Source organism: Mytilus trossulus, chromosome 2 (genome assembly GCF_036588685.1).
Source record: "Mytilus trossulus isolate FHL-02 chromosome 2, PNRI_Mtr1.1.1.hap1, whole genome shotgun sequence".
Lineage (NCBI taxonomy): Eukaryota > Metazoa > Mollusca > Bivalvia > Mytilida > Mytilidae > Mytilus > Mytilus trossulus.
Window position 1 is genome coordinate 30,474,817 of NC_086374.1, and position 12,369 is coordinate 30,487,185.

At 32.7% G+C, this 12,369-nt stretch overlaps 1 protein-coding gene across 1 annotated transcript; it reads left to right on the forward strand.

The window, feature by feature from the left end:
* Positions 1–7,142: 7,142 nt before the first annotated feature.
* On the forward strand, positions 7,143–11,853 carry LOC134706973 (torsin-1A-interacting protein 2-like). Its single transcript, XM_063566379.1, has 2 exons — positions 7,143–7,246; positions 10,091–11,853. The coding sequence occupies exon 2, from the start codon at positions 10,110–10,112 to the stop codon at positions 11,241–11,243; it is 1,134 nt and encodes a 377-aa protein (XP_063422449.1). The 5' UTR covers positions 7,143–7,246; positions 10,091–10,109; the 3' UTR covers positions 11,244–11,853.
* Positions 11,854–12,369: the final 516 nt, after the last annotated feature.

Sequence of the window (12,369 nt, forward strand, 5' to 3'; positions counted from 1 at the left end):
ATTAAAATTTTGTAAATAAAATTTGCATTACTATATTAACGTATTTAAAGTTGCCATCATTATATCTTTGTTTTCCGGCAATGTGCAGTTTACTATCCATATACTGAAAAAACCCAAGGTTTTTTCAGTATATGGATAGTAAACTGCTAATTGACAGAAAACAAAGAAATAGTGATGGCAACTTTAAATACGTTAATATAGTAATGCAAATAGACAGGAAATAATAAAAAATAAATTAAAAACATTGATTTACAAAATTTTAATCTGCTAACCGAGTCCCTGTGCTCTGAAACTACTGGACCAAATTAAACCAAACTTGACCACAATCATCATTGGGGTGTCTAGTTTAAAAATTGTGTCCGGTGGCCGCCATGGCTAAAAATAGAACAGAGGGGTAAAATGCAGTTTTTGGCTTATAACTCAAAAGCCAAAGCATTTAGAGCAAATCTGACAAGGGTTTAAATTGTTTATCAGGTGAAGATCTATCTGCCCTGAAATTTTCAGATGAATCGAACGTCCCGTTGTTGGGTTGCTACCCTTGAATTTGTAATTTTAAGGAAATTTTGCTGTTTTTGATTATTATCTTGAATAATATTATAGATAGAGATAAACAGTAAACAATATTAATGTTCAGCAAAGTAAGATTTACAAATAAGTCAACAAGACCGAAATAGTCAGTTGACCCCCTTAGGAGTTATTGCCCTTTATAGTCAATTTTTAATCATTATTTTCGTAAATCTTAGTAATCTTTTACAAAAATCTTCTCTGAAACTACTGGGCCAAATTAAACCAAACTTGGCCACATTCCTGATTAAATTGGCATACGAGTTAAGGCCGGCGATTAGACATTGGGCAATAAAGTATTGTAAAAGAGGGACGAAAGACACCAAAGGGACAGTCAAACTCGTAAATCTAAAACAAACTGACAACGCCATGGCTAAAAATGAAAAAGACAAACAGAAAAACAATAGTACACATGACACAACATAGAAAACTAAAGAATAAACACCACGAACCCCACCAAAAACTAGGGGTGATCTCAGGTGCTCCGGAAGGGTAAGCAGATCCTGCTCCACATGCGGCACCCGTCGTGTTGCTTATGTGATTACAAATCCGGTAAATAGTCTAATTCGGTAGGTCAAACTCATGAAAGGGAAGGGGATTGTAGTTGCGACGTAAGGAACATATCCGATATCATTTGTGAAACGGTTATTCCATAACGGTCAACCAACTCGTGATGGCGTCCGTAAAATTTACGAAGGGATGATTTCAACTTCACCATTTGGAACTCTTGGTTTAATAGCTTCCTTGTGAGCAGTAACCCTCTATCAAGAAAATCATGATAGGAAATGCAAGCACGGGAATATCGTATCAATTGGGAGATATATACCCCGTATGCAGGTTCTGCTGGAATGTTGCTACTTAGAAATGGAAAGTTCACAATTGGAAAGCTGAAATCATCTCTTTTGTCGTAAAGTTTTGTCTTTAACCGACCCTCATTGTCAATTTCTAGATGTAAGTCAAGATATGAAGCCGACTTAACTGTATCTGTAGTATCCTTTATCTCCAATTCGATGGGATAGATGCGATCCACATAGTCACCAAATTTTGAATTGTTTAGTGAAAGAACGTCATCTATATAGCGGAAAGTAGAGTTAAAGGATATTGTTAACTTCTTATCTTTCTTCCTAAGAAGTTCCTGCATGAAACTCAGCCTCATAATAATAAAGAAACAAGTCAGCAAGTAGAGGGGCACAGTTTGTTCCCATTGGGATGCCGACAGTCTGTTGAAAAACACGTCCTCCGAACGTAACAAATATGTTGTCAATCAAGAAATCAAGCATCTTGATAATATCGGTTTCAGAGAATTTTTTGTTTGAATCAGAATGGTTCTTTACAAAGTATGATTTATCCCTCCCTAAGACAAGATACTTGTATCTACGTTGGCCATTCTTTTTTATGAAGCAAAGTAATACCAACTCTTTTAATTTGTCTTTTAGTTTGGAATGTGGAATACTTGTGTAAAGAGTAGAAAAGTCAAATGTTTTAATACTGTTACAAGATGAAAGAGAGTTAGATTGTATGTACTCTAAAAGATCTTTGGAATTTTTAAGTATCCACATCTGATTCACGCCACCTCTAGAATAGGCAGTTTCACAATAACTTTGAAGCCCGTCTTTGATTGCTGATAAAATGGATGTTAATAATTTAGAAAGGGGTTTCGTGGAGCACTTGGAAGACCCAGCAATATACCGTTGTTTGTAAGGACACTTATGTAGTTTAGGTATCCAATACAGTGATGGAAGATCCAGTTCTTCATCTTTGGTTGAAATACCAAACGAACAAAGAACAGACCTATGATTATCCAGGATTTCCTCTTTGGTAAGTGTCGTGAGGGTATATGTTGGGTTTCCAAGTGAATTGTCTATACCTAATTCGTTTATCAAGCAATTAATGTAATGACTTTTACAGATAAAAACGATGTTATTTGGGGCTTTGTCTGCGGGGACAACACATATTCATCATGGAGGTCAGATAGGTGTTTAGCAACATTTGGATCTTTGAAGATTGACGTAGCATGGGCATTGATGGACCCATTCAGTTTCTTAATTCTGATTTGTATTAACGACCTCACTGCCTTAATCCATTCGGATAGAGTGTCTACGTCTTCCTTCTCGTGCTTAGCCCATTGCCTGGCATAATCCTCGACTGAATCCATCAAAATTTTAAAGTTGTGTTTCCAATTGATGGATTTAGGCTCACGATATTTCGGACCTTTCGATAACACGTTTCGTAGAGAAGTGTTATTAACAATGTTAAGGTCACCGGTAATAACGTGGCCAGCAGGATTATATGTGAATTGGGAACTAGCACAAGTGCAATCAGGAGGTTTAGACTTGAAGTCGTCAATATCGAGATCCTGCAAAACGCGTTTGTAATTGAAAATTTTAGTTGCAATAGGTTTGGTATAGGTATAAGAAATTATTGGTACAGACTGGTCTTTGAAATAAGGAGGTATTTTCGATTGAACTAATTTATGATGAAGGATATTGCCTAGGTTGACGCCATCGAGACCTTTGTTGGCAAAGGAAAGATTTAGAAATGATCTTTTCTCTTTTTCATCTTTTCCAATGCGAACTGGCTTGAAAAGTCTGTGACTAGCAATATCCGAAATTATAGCTTGTAGTTTGTATTGGTTTGAATGAGGGTTTGTTACAGTGGATTCCAAACATAAATTGAACAGAGAATGAAGTTTTGAAAGGGGTAATGAATAAAGTTTCGTGCGAATGTGATGAATACCTAACGGTTTTTGTATGCATGGCAGCAAGTCATTAATAGAGACATCATACAGAGAGGGTGATGTATAATGACGATGGCCATGACTACGTCTACGTCGAGGAGTCGAGTTGAAAATATTCATCACATTCACCGAGTTACACGAAGGACTAGATAGAATACCTATACCATCAATTTTGTCATTGCAGCCATACGGTGTTGCAGTTCCCAATTGTCTAATCCAGTAGTCTTCTTTTTGTCTACGGAGAGTCGTTGAAAGATTGGGATTGTTCGAGCTATGGTATATTTTTTCAATAATTCGAACTGTCATAGAAACGATGGAATGATCGGGCTGATTGAAATGCTGGTATAGAATGTCGTTAGCATTGAGGTTAATGTCTGATCTATGACCGCACATACGTTTGTTTAGCCTTCCTTTCGTTTCACCGACGTATACCAAGCCGCAAAGGTTGCACTCTAATCTGTAGACGACATTTATCGATTTACAATTCAGATCATCGTAACTTCTGGTAAAATATGACTTCTTGGTCAAATTGCTAGTGAATTCAGCATCTGTAATTAAAATAGCACAAGTTTTGCAGCCTTTGGTCTCACATTTTGAAATGCGACAGTGTTGTACTGTGTCATCAAAAACCAAAATGTCTTTAAGGAGAACTGAACAAGGCTGTATATGTATAATATTGCTGTTGTCACAAGGACGATGATCTAAATGAGTCGTGTTTGGGTTATTTGTCATGTCTGGTGATGAGGGGACACCTGCCGTATCAGACGACACCGTGTCCATGGTGACGTCTGTTTCGGACCTTTTTATACTGGGCGACGTCCGAGCCAGTTTCCTGTTAGTTCTTCGTAAGTTCATGCAATTTTAGTTTTGCTACTGGGCGGATGATGTCCTCGGGGACAAAATGTCCACCAGCAGAGACATCGACCCAGTGGTAATAAAAGAGGGACGAAAGACACCAAAGGGACAGTCAAACTCGTTAATCTAAAACAAACTGACAACGCCATGGCTAAAAATGAAAAAGACAAACAGAAAAACAATAGTACACATGACACAACATAGAAAACTAAAGAATAAACAACACGAACCCCACCAAAAACTAGGGGTGATCTCAGGTGCTCCGGAAGGGTAAGCAGATCCTGCTCCACATGCGGCACCCGTCTCGATCTTGTCTATATCTTGGATAGGTACAAAGTTGCATAAACCATTGGTTAGTTAGATTCTCTTCTAATATTAAACTTGGTCGAATGTAGAAGTTTTATATCAAACACTGTTTTCAAGGACAGATTTAGTATTAGTATCAGGAATCTCAAATGGAATTAAACGGATACTGTGATGACTAAACTTAACAGTCACTGTTGCCGACAAGATGAAAATAAACTCATCATAGATACCAGGTCTAAATTTTGTATATAAGCCAGACGCGCGTTTCGTCTACAAAAGACTCACCAGTGACGCTCGAATCCAAATAAAGTTAAAAAGGCCAAATAAAGTACGAAGTTGAAGAGCATTGAGGACCAAAATTCCTAAAAGTTTTGCCAAATCCAGCTAAGGTAATCTACGCCTGAGGTTGAAAAGCCTTAGTATTTCCAAAATATGTTACAAAAATTGCATAAGTTGAATTTTAATAATGAATAAGTTCAACATTGCACAGAATACATATATTTAGGTCTAATGAATATTATTTAAGCCATCTGGAGTTTTCACCAACACAGTTACAATTATTTTTTTATTCTTGTGTTAGTAAAAATAATGCTTTATTGTAATGACCTGAATATGGTAAATAAGCATCGCAAAGAACAACAAAATACTTCAGCTGTTTTCTGCTCTTTGGTCGGGTTTTTGTCTTTTTGACATGTGTAATGCAGGAAAAGGGGGAAGAATCGCTGCTCTGTTAGGTTGTCTCCCCTTTCCCTCCAAAACGTTAGTAAACTTAAATGTCGGGGGACTGGCATCATTTACTGGGGACTATTCTCGCTTATATCGTATTCTCGGATAAGGAATCTAAGTTAGCCTCGGACAATATCTTCGCTCTGTAATCTGGGGAATACTAGCTCGCTCATATTCAGGTCTATGTAATACCTTCTGCTGTCGTGTCCCTCATCTCGGACACTTTCTCCTTTCGAGGCCTGGCGCTGGTGAATAAAATACAATGATGTTTCAATTATTTATTCCAAACAGCTATCTACATTTAAGTGTGATATGTGATCAGCGATCTGTGATCTAAATAGTAAACTTTGTTTTAACTTATTTCTGTTAATGAAAATCTTTTATAAATTTAAGTTAAGTTTTAAATACGAAACTAAGTTATTAAATCAGAAGCTAAATTCTTACTTTTAAAATACAATTTGAAATAGTTTATATATACTTTAATAATTTACATACCTGGTGAATAAAATACAATGATGTTTCAATTATTTATTCCAAACAGCTATCTACATTTAAGTGTGATATGTGATGTTGGGAAGTTGCGGTCTTCCCTTTTTAACTCCAACATCACGTGCTGATTGGAATTATTTTATTCACCTATGAAATTTAAGCGTCAATTTTGAATTTTATAAAGTTACTTTTTATTGGTCAACTATTCTCTTTTTATGTTATAGATTTATATGAATAATAATATATTTTATTTAGTTACATAAAAGCAATTAAAGGATTATCAAAATCTTAACTTACTTTACAGAATTATTAAGTGGACAATAGAAACACTTTAAGGGTTATTTTCCTACGGCAAATTACAAACATTTTTATTCTTTTAAAAGATGACAGTTTATTTAATTTATTTCTCAAGCTTTGATCAAAAGAACTCTAGAAATGAGATTAACTATATTATTAAAAAAAGACGAAACTATTTATAACTTAATCTTACGTCACATACTTTACCTTGGAGCTTTAGCAATACGATTTAATTCAATTTTATTTATTTATTAGTTTATTTGTCTAAGTTTACTTTATTTTATTTTCCTTTTCCAACATACAATTTTCCATCATTATACATGTTTCCCATTTCCATTTTCAATTTTATGTTCCAATTTAACGACAATCACTATAATACAGGTTTCATTACCCGAGACAGTAGTGTAACAGCACAGCATGAGAACTTACTGTAAAAATCGTATCTCATAAAATCTGTACCAGACACTAAAAACCGCTAACTTAGATAAAAACAATAGACAAAAAGCACCGTAAAAAGAGTCGAAGTTATTGAAAGAAAAAAATAAAGAGTACTCGAAGTTTTTGAAAAAAAATATAAAAAAGTACTTGTTAACACGAGGGCATACACCACAAGCACAATAACATGCATATTCTACAACATCCATAAAGAAAGAGCAACAAACCCTGCAAATTAATATAAAACTATGTAAGCTGAATAAAGAATGTTCCTCGTATGAGTGTAAAAGGCTCTGAAGTCTTCTAAACTTGATCAAAAAAGATTTACTATCCAAAATGGATAAAATTGAGAATGGAAACGAATTTTTCTTATATTTGGGAAAATCAAAGTTTTTTTTTTTGAAAGCAACAAAAAACTATTAATTTCAGCCTTAGCGGAGAAGCTCGGTGAAAATTCACAAACCGGTGAAGTTTTTTTTTAAATATTTTACCGATGAGAATTTGTCACAAGTCCATGGAAAAGTTAAGAACTTAATGAAAATAAAAACAAATATACGAACTAGCAAATTAGTCGTTAACTCCTTTTTATTAATTTGTCGAATTGCTAGGTCTGGATGGTGCGAGATTAATTTGCGAAGAAGATGAAACTGTGTTGAAAGCGGGGACGGGTTGTCTGTGTGACGAATTTTCCTATTTCCTTCTCTTGTTACTGGGTTACGATTTTTTTTTTACTTTTCTTGCATTCAATTTCCATGCCTATAACAGTTGAAGCATTTCGGAATCGAAAGCAAAAGTAGAGGGGTGAACACCAGTAAAGTTCTCGACAACGTCTATAGCGTAAGCAGCTCTAGACATTTATTCAGTATAAAGATTCAATAAGAATAAGAATTAAATAAGTTTAAAATCCAAAAAAGAAAAGACATGAATAAAATAAAGCATTTTTATAGGGGAAAATATAAATGGTAAAAAAACACCTAAATTAATCAGAAACCAATACAAATGTGAAATTACATTTACAAACATGTTTCATTTAATACTGATTGATAAGTCTAATAAGGTAATTGATAACATTGCCTAACACATTTTGGGTTGTAAAATCTATGACACTGATTTTTCAGATGGGATCTTGCTTGCCATTATTAGTATTTTTAAAACTAATTCTCAACAAAACAAACATGACAAACAAAGTCCAGTGGGCGATCCAGAAATTGTCATTTAGGGAGGGGATGTGCTCACTGCTCACTGACTGCCTTAGAGGGGGCAGCTTCAGTCATGATTCAGCAGTTATTCCCCCTATAATCAACTAAATATTTCCATCAAAAAGGGGAGAGGGCTGGATTTGCATATGAAGACAAATACCTAGCTGACCGGTGTGGGTATTTAAAGGCAAAGAAATCATGACAATTTTGGCAAATGTTCACTTCTGGAGGAGGTATTGAAATCTAAAAATAGACTGACAATTACCGTGATTACATGACACTTTATAGCAGATAGCTGGTTTTTTTTTTTACAGCTTTTCTTTCTCGTTGATTTTATGGAAACTGAAGTACAAAATTTATATTGCAATAAATAGAATACACATTAATGATTAAACGTCTCTTTTTAAATTGCTATCATATATTACATGTATTGTGTTATTGCATGAATATTTGTGAAGGTTGTCCCCAGTAGAATTTTATATTGCAAGATTTTGTCACAAGTGCAATATACATTATATGAAGGATGTAAAATTTATCAATATTCTTGCAATAATCCTTGTATTGTATAGCAAAGCTTGAAAAACTTTTAAGCACACTTTTGTCAGAGATGATCTTTCATTGCACTTTATATATAGCTTCTATACTGCACAACTAAACTGTTGGATGAATCAGGAACCTATTCTTGGTATACTTTTGTAAAAAATATAACTCATGAAAATAATTTAAATATATCTGATATACAAAATATTGACTTCATAAAAGAAAAATATAAAATGAATAAACACATGAAAGATATTATGCAAGAAAACTATAAAAAGCTGTTCTTTAAAAAATTAAATTCTTTAACAGAAAATAATAAATTATTTATCTATAGTAAAATCAAAAAGAAATACGAAACTGAGCCTTATTTACTTAAAGAGAATAACTTTGAAATAAGGAAAAAATTTACTAAATTAAGGGTAAGTGACCATATTTTGGAAATTGAAAGGGGTAGATACAAAAATATAAAAAGGGAAGAACGTTTATGTCAACATTGTTGTCTAAATAAAATAGATGATGAAGAACATTTTTTATTTACATGTATTAAAAATAAAGATTTGAGACTTGAATTTTTGCAGAAAGTTAGAAATACCTATTCTGATATAGATAATATGGATAATGTGGATAAATTGGTTTTATGTCTTTCGTGTCCGTCAATTATGCAGTATACGGCTCCATTTGTTAAAAAGTCATGGTCACTGAGGAGAGTGGACTCAACAACTGCATGATAGATACTTATATGTATATAATGTTTGTTCTTTTATGTTATTTTTGTATGATGTATTGTGTTCATTTATATATGCCTTCAACCCCATTGGGGTATAAATGTGCATTTATTCAATAAACTAAACTATAATATGATATTATGTTTTGTAGGAAAAATATTAATTGAAAAATCATCTCTTTATAATTTAATTTACGATATTTTACTTCCTGCTAATGATTTGGTATGCATGTGTATGTTTTATTTGGAATTCCTTTTATTTCAGGGAATTTTAATTTTATAACATAAAAAGTTTCAAATTAACAGCTTTGTATCTTACTATTTTGAACATTTAAATGCAATAGACAATTTTCGAGTTCTACGCATTTCCGTCAAAAACTCAGGTTTTAGTGAACATCATTGGTGCATTTAGGGGCATCATCACTTCCGTTTCAATGTTGAGGGAGTGGTTTGAAAACTTTAATGCAAATTAAATTCTCATAATAAACAATCAGCATGGCTGTAATTAGGGAATTGCGATTTAGTTCTTACAAAACATACATTATTTCGAGTTTATGCTGCACAATGACAATCACTAAGACTGTTGATGAATGTTAATAGTGCAGGGATACTGGCGATCCCCTTTATCTGGTAAATGACGTCATAAAGGCGCGCATAATTGACAAGTTTTTTTTCCAGTAAAGGATGAACTCGAAAGTGGTCTATTAACATGCTATAATTTAAATTCAAATGCACTTAATTTTTTTTTTTAGTAGAAACTGATTGTTTTAGGATAGGTATGAAAGTCTCTTTTCACTATAATACAAACAGGTATATTTGATGTCCAGATAATTTACTTTTTTGTAAAGCCTCTTTGAACATTAAAGTTTAGATCTATTAACATGATCAAGAATTTGTGGATTTTTCTTTCTATAATCATCATGATCATGTTCATATGTATACAGTATGATAAAAATATTGAAGTATTATTAGTTGAAAATATATTTATTAATTTAAGAATTTTAGTTAACAATATCTTCCACAATGTACATCTATACGGTACTCAATGATAACTTTAAATTAAAGAACCATTTTATGTGATAGCCCATTTTGGTTAACAAAAGGATGCATTGAAGTATTGTAGTATTAAACACATTATTAGTATTTAAAAAAAAACAATCAAGAAACAACAACTACTCTGTCATTGAATTATTATGAAAAAGTTCTCTCTATTTTTAGATTCATCTTAAGTTGAAAAATGCAATCTACACCATACAACTTAAGGACACCTCAAACAGCCACACCTAGGGATCCATTACCAAGAAGAAGATCGCCAAGACAACATGCTAAGCAGAACACTTCTTATGATTTTGAGTCTGAGGATGAGAATGGTACTGATGTAGAGGAAGAAAGTATGGATACAACCTGTTCACCTTACAAGTCTGATAAATCATCAGTACATAGAAGCTTAGATTCATCTAAAGAAGATACTCCTGAAAAAGGTAGAAAAACACCACAAAATAGACATAATAAAAGTGGAGATAAAAAGCAATATGGTGATGAGCAAGATTCACCCGATTCTATCAAAACACAAAAACTGGAAACATCTATAAATAAAGTCAAATCAGAAAAGAATAACAGTGCTATTCGTGGATCTAATTTACTTTTTGTTGCTTGTTTTTTGGTAATTGTTGGTGTTGTATGCTTTCACATAATGATGTCAGATGAAATTACATCCATACCAAATAATCATAATTTACTAGAAAACTTTAATGCTGATATGAAAGCCTTTCAGTCAATGTTTCCAGCACAGACTAAAAGATTTTTAAAAATAGTAAGAGTCAGTCTTAAAAGGATTATAGTAGAAATCAATCCAGATTACCCTGCTATATTGTTATTGGTGGTGCCATCTGGCTCAAAAGCATCAGCAACTGGAACATGCATAGCTAAACAGTTAACCAAAAGTATGAATTCATTGTTTAATGTGACCTCTGCAAGGGTAATAAATGTTCCAAATGATATAAGACATAAAAATGCAGATGATGAAAAGAAAGATTTAGACAATAAGATTAAAGATAGTTTTGAGAATGAACATATTAGGAGTCTGGCGGTTGATCACTTTGAGCAGCTATCTCCTAGAGCTTCACTTCTCTTTCATGGTTACTGTGACGGCGATAATGCTCCCTTTAAAAATGTAGCTATAGTATTTGTACTTCATACAGAGTTAGATAAGAATTTACTTCAGCAAGATTCCAGGTTAATAGATAACCACTTGAGAGAGTTGTGGTCTAGATCTGAATATCCATTAGATCAAGATAAAATCGATCCGTTAATAGCAAGAGTTGCTAATAATGCTGCAGTGATAACAGAAGAAGAAAATTTGAAATGTTAGCAATTGAAAAACTTAAATTTGTCTAAATTCATTTGCAGACCAAGGCATCACTTGTCTAATTAACCATATTTTTGTGAGAGAAAAAAACATGACTTCACTAGCCGAGGGTTTTAATCCAGTCAGATCTATCCCTTGGCTAGCAAGAATGAACACAAAACAATTCCATAATGTATTGTATTTATTTATTTGCATAAAAACGTACACTAATGCAAATATAAATACATATATAAATGTGATGCGAAAGAATGTATAAGTAAATGTTATTATATCAAATATAAAATGTTCACTTTTGATTTGCAAATGTCAATTTCTGTTCCCTGTGACATTTCTCCATTATATATATAGGTAATCCAAACTAAATGGCAGTAACAATCTTGTATTTGAATTGGTGACTGAACAGACTTATATTTTAAAAGGTAGAAAAGTTCAATACCCAACCTAATGGTCAGAAGTAAAATCTTGGTTACATCAATTTCCTTGATATCTTTTCAAATATATATAAGTGACTGAATTTCTGAATATTTGATCATTTATTTTATTAAAATACTTTTTCAAAAGAGCCCTGGTGTTTGAAATATTTAGGGGAAATTGGTAAAAGAATTAATGTTAGAAGCTAAGCTTGTAAATTGTATTGCAGAATTTATATCAAGACACAATTGTTAATACATGTATAATTCTATTATGTTTAAAATGTATCTATGTCATATTTTTTCTTGTTTGTCAATGTATGTAATACAATAAAACTGTTGCTATGGCATATATTTGAAATTTAAATTTTGATTGGAATGCTTGCATTTGTGAATAATAGTTAAGGGAAAAGAAACCTGTATAAGATAATAAGGTACTTTCAAATACACTATTTCTTGTCATCTGTAAGTTGGAGGATTTTTAATGTAAAAAGGTCCCTTTCCCTTAGTCAGAAAATATTTATTATTTGATATAATTTTTGGACCAATCTCTAAAGACCATCTCCATTGACCCTTGAAATCAAAAACTTTGCTAAATCTTGATGGAAATTATCTATCAAATTAGAATTAGTTCCCTACATCTGTTCCTCATTTTTTTTTATGTTTGGTTGTTTCAAGGACTGATTTATGTATTTATTTATATTTGCATTAGTGTAGAA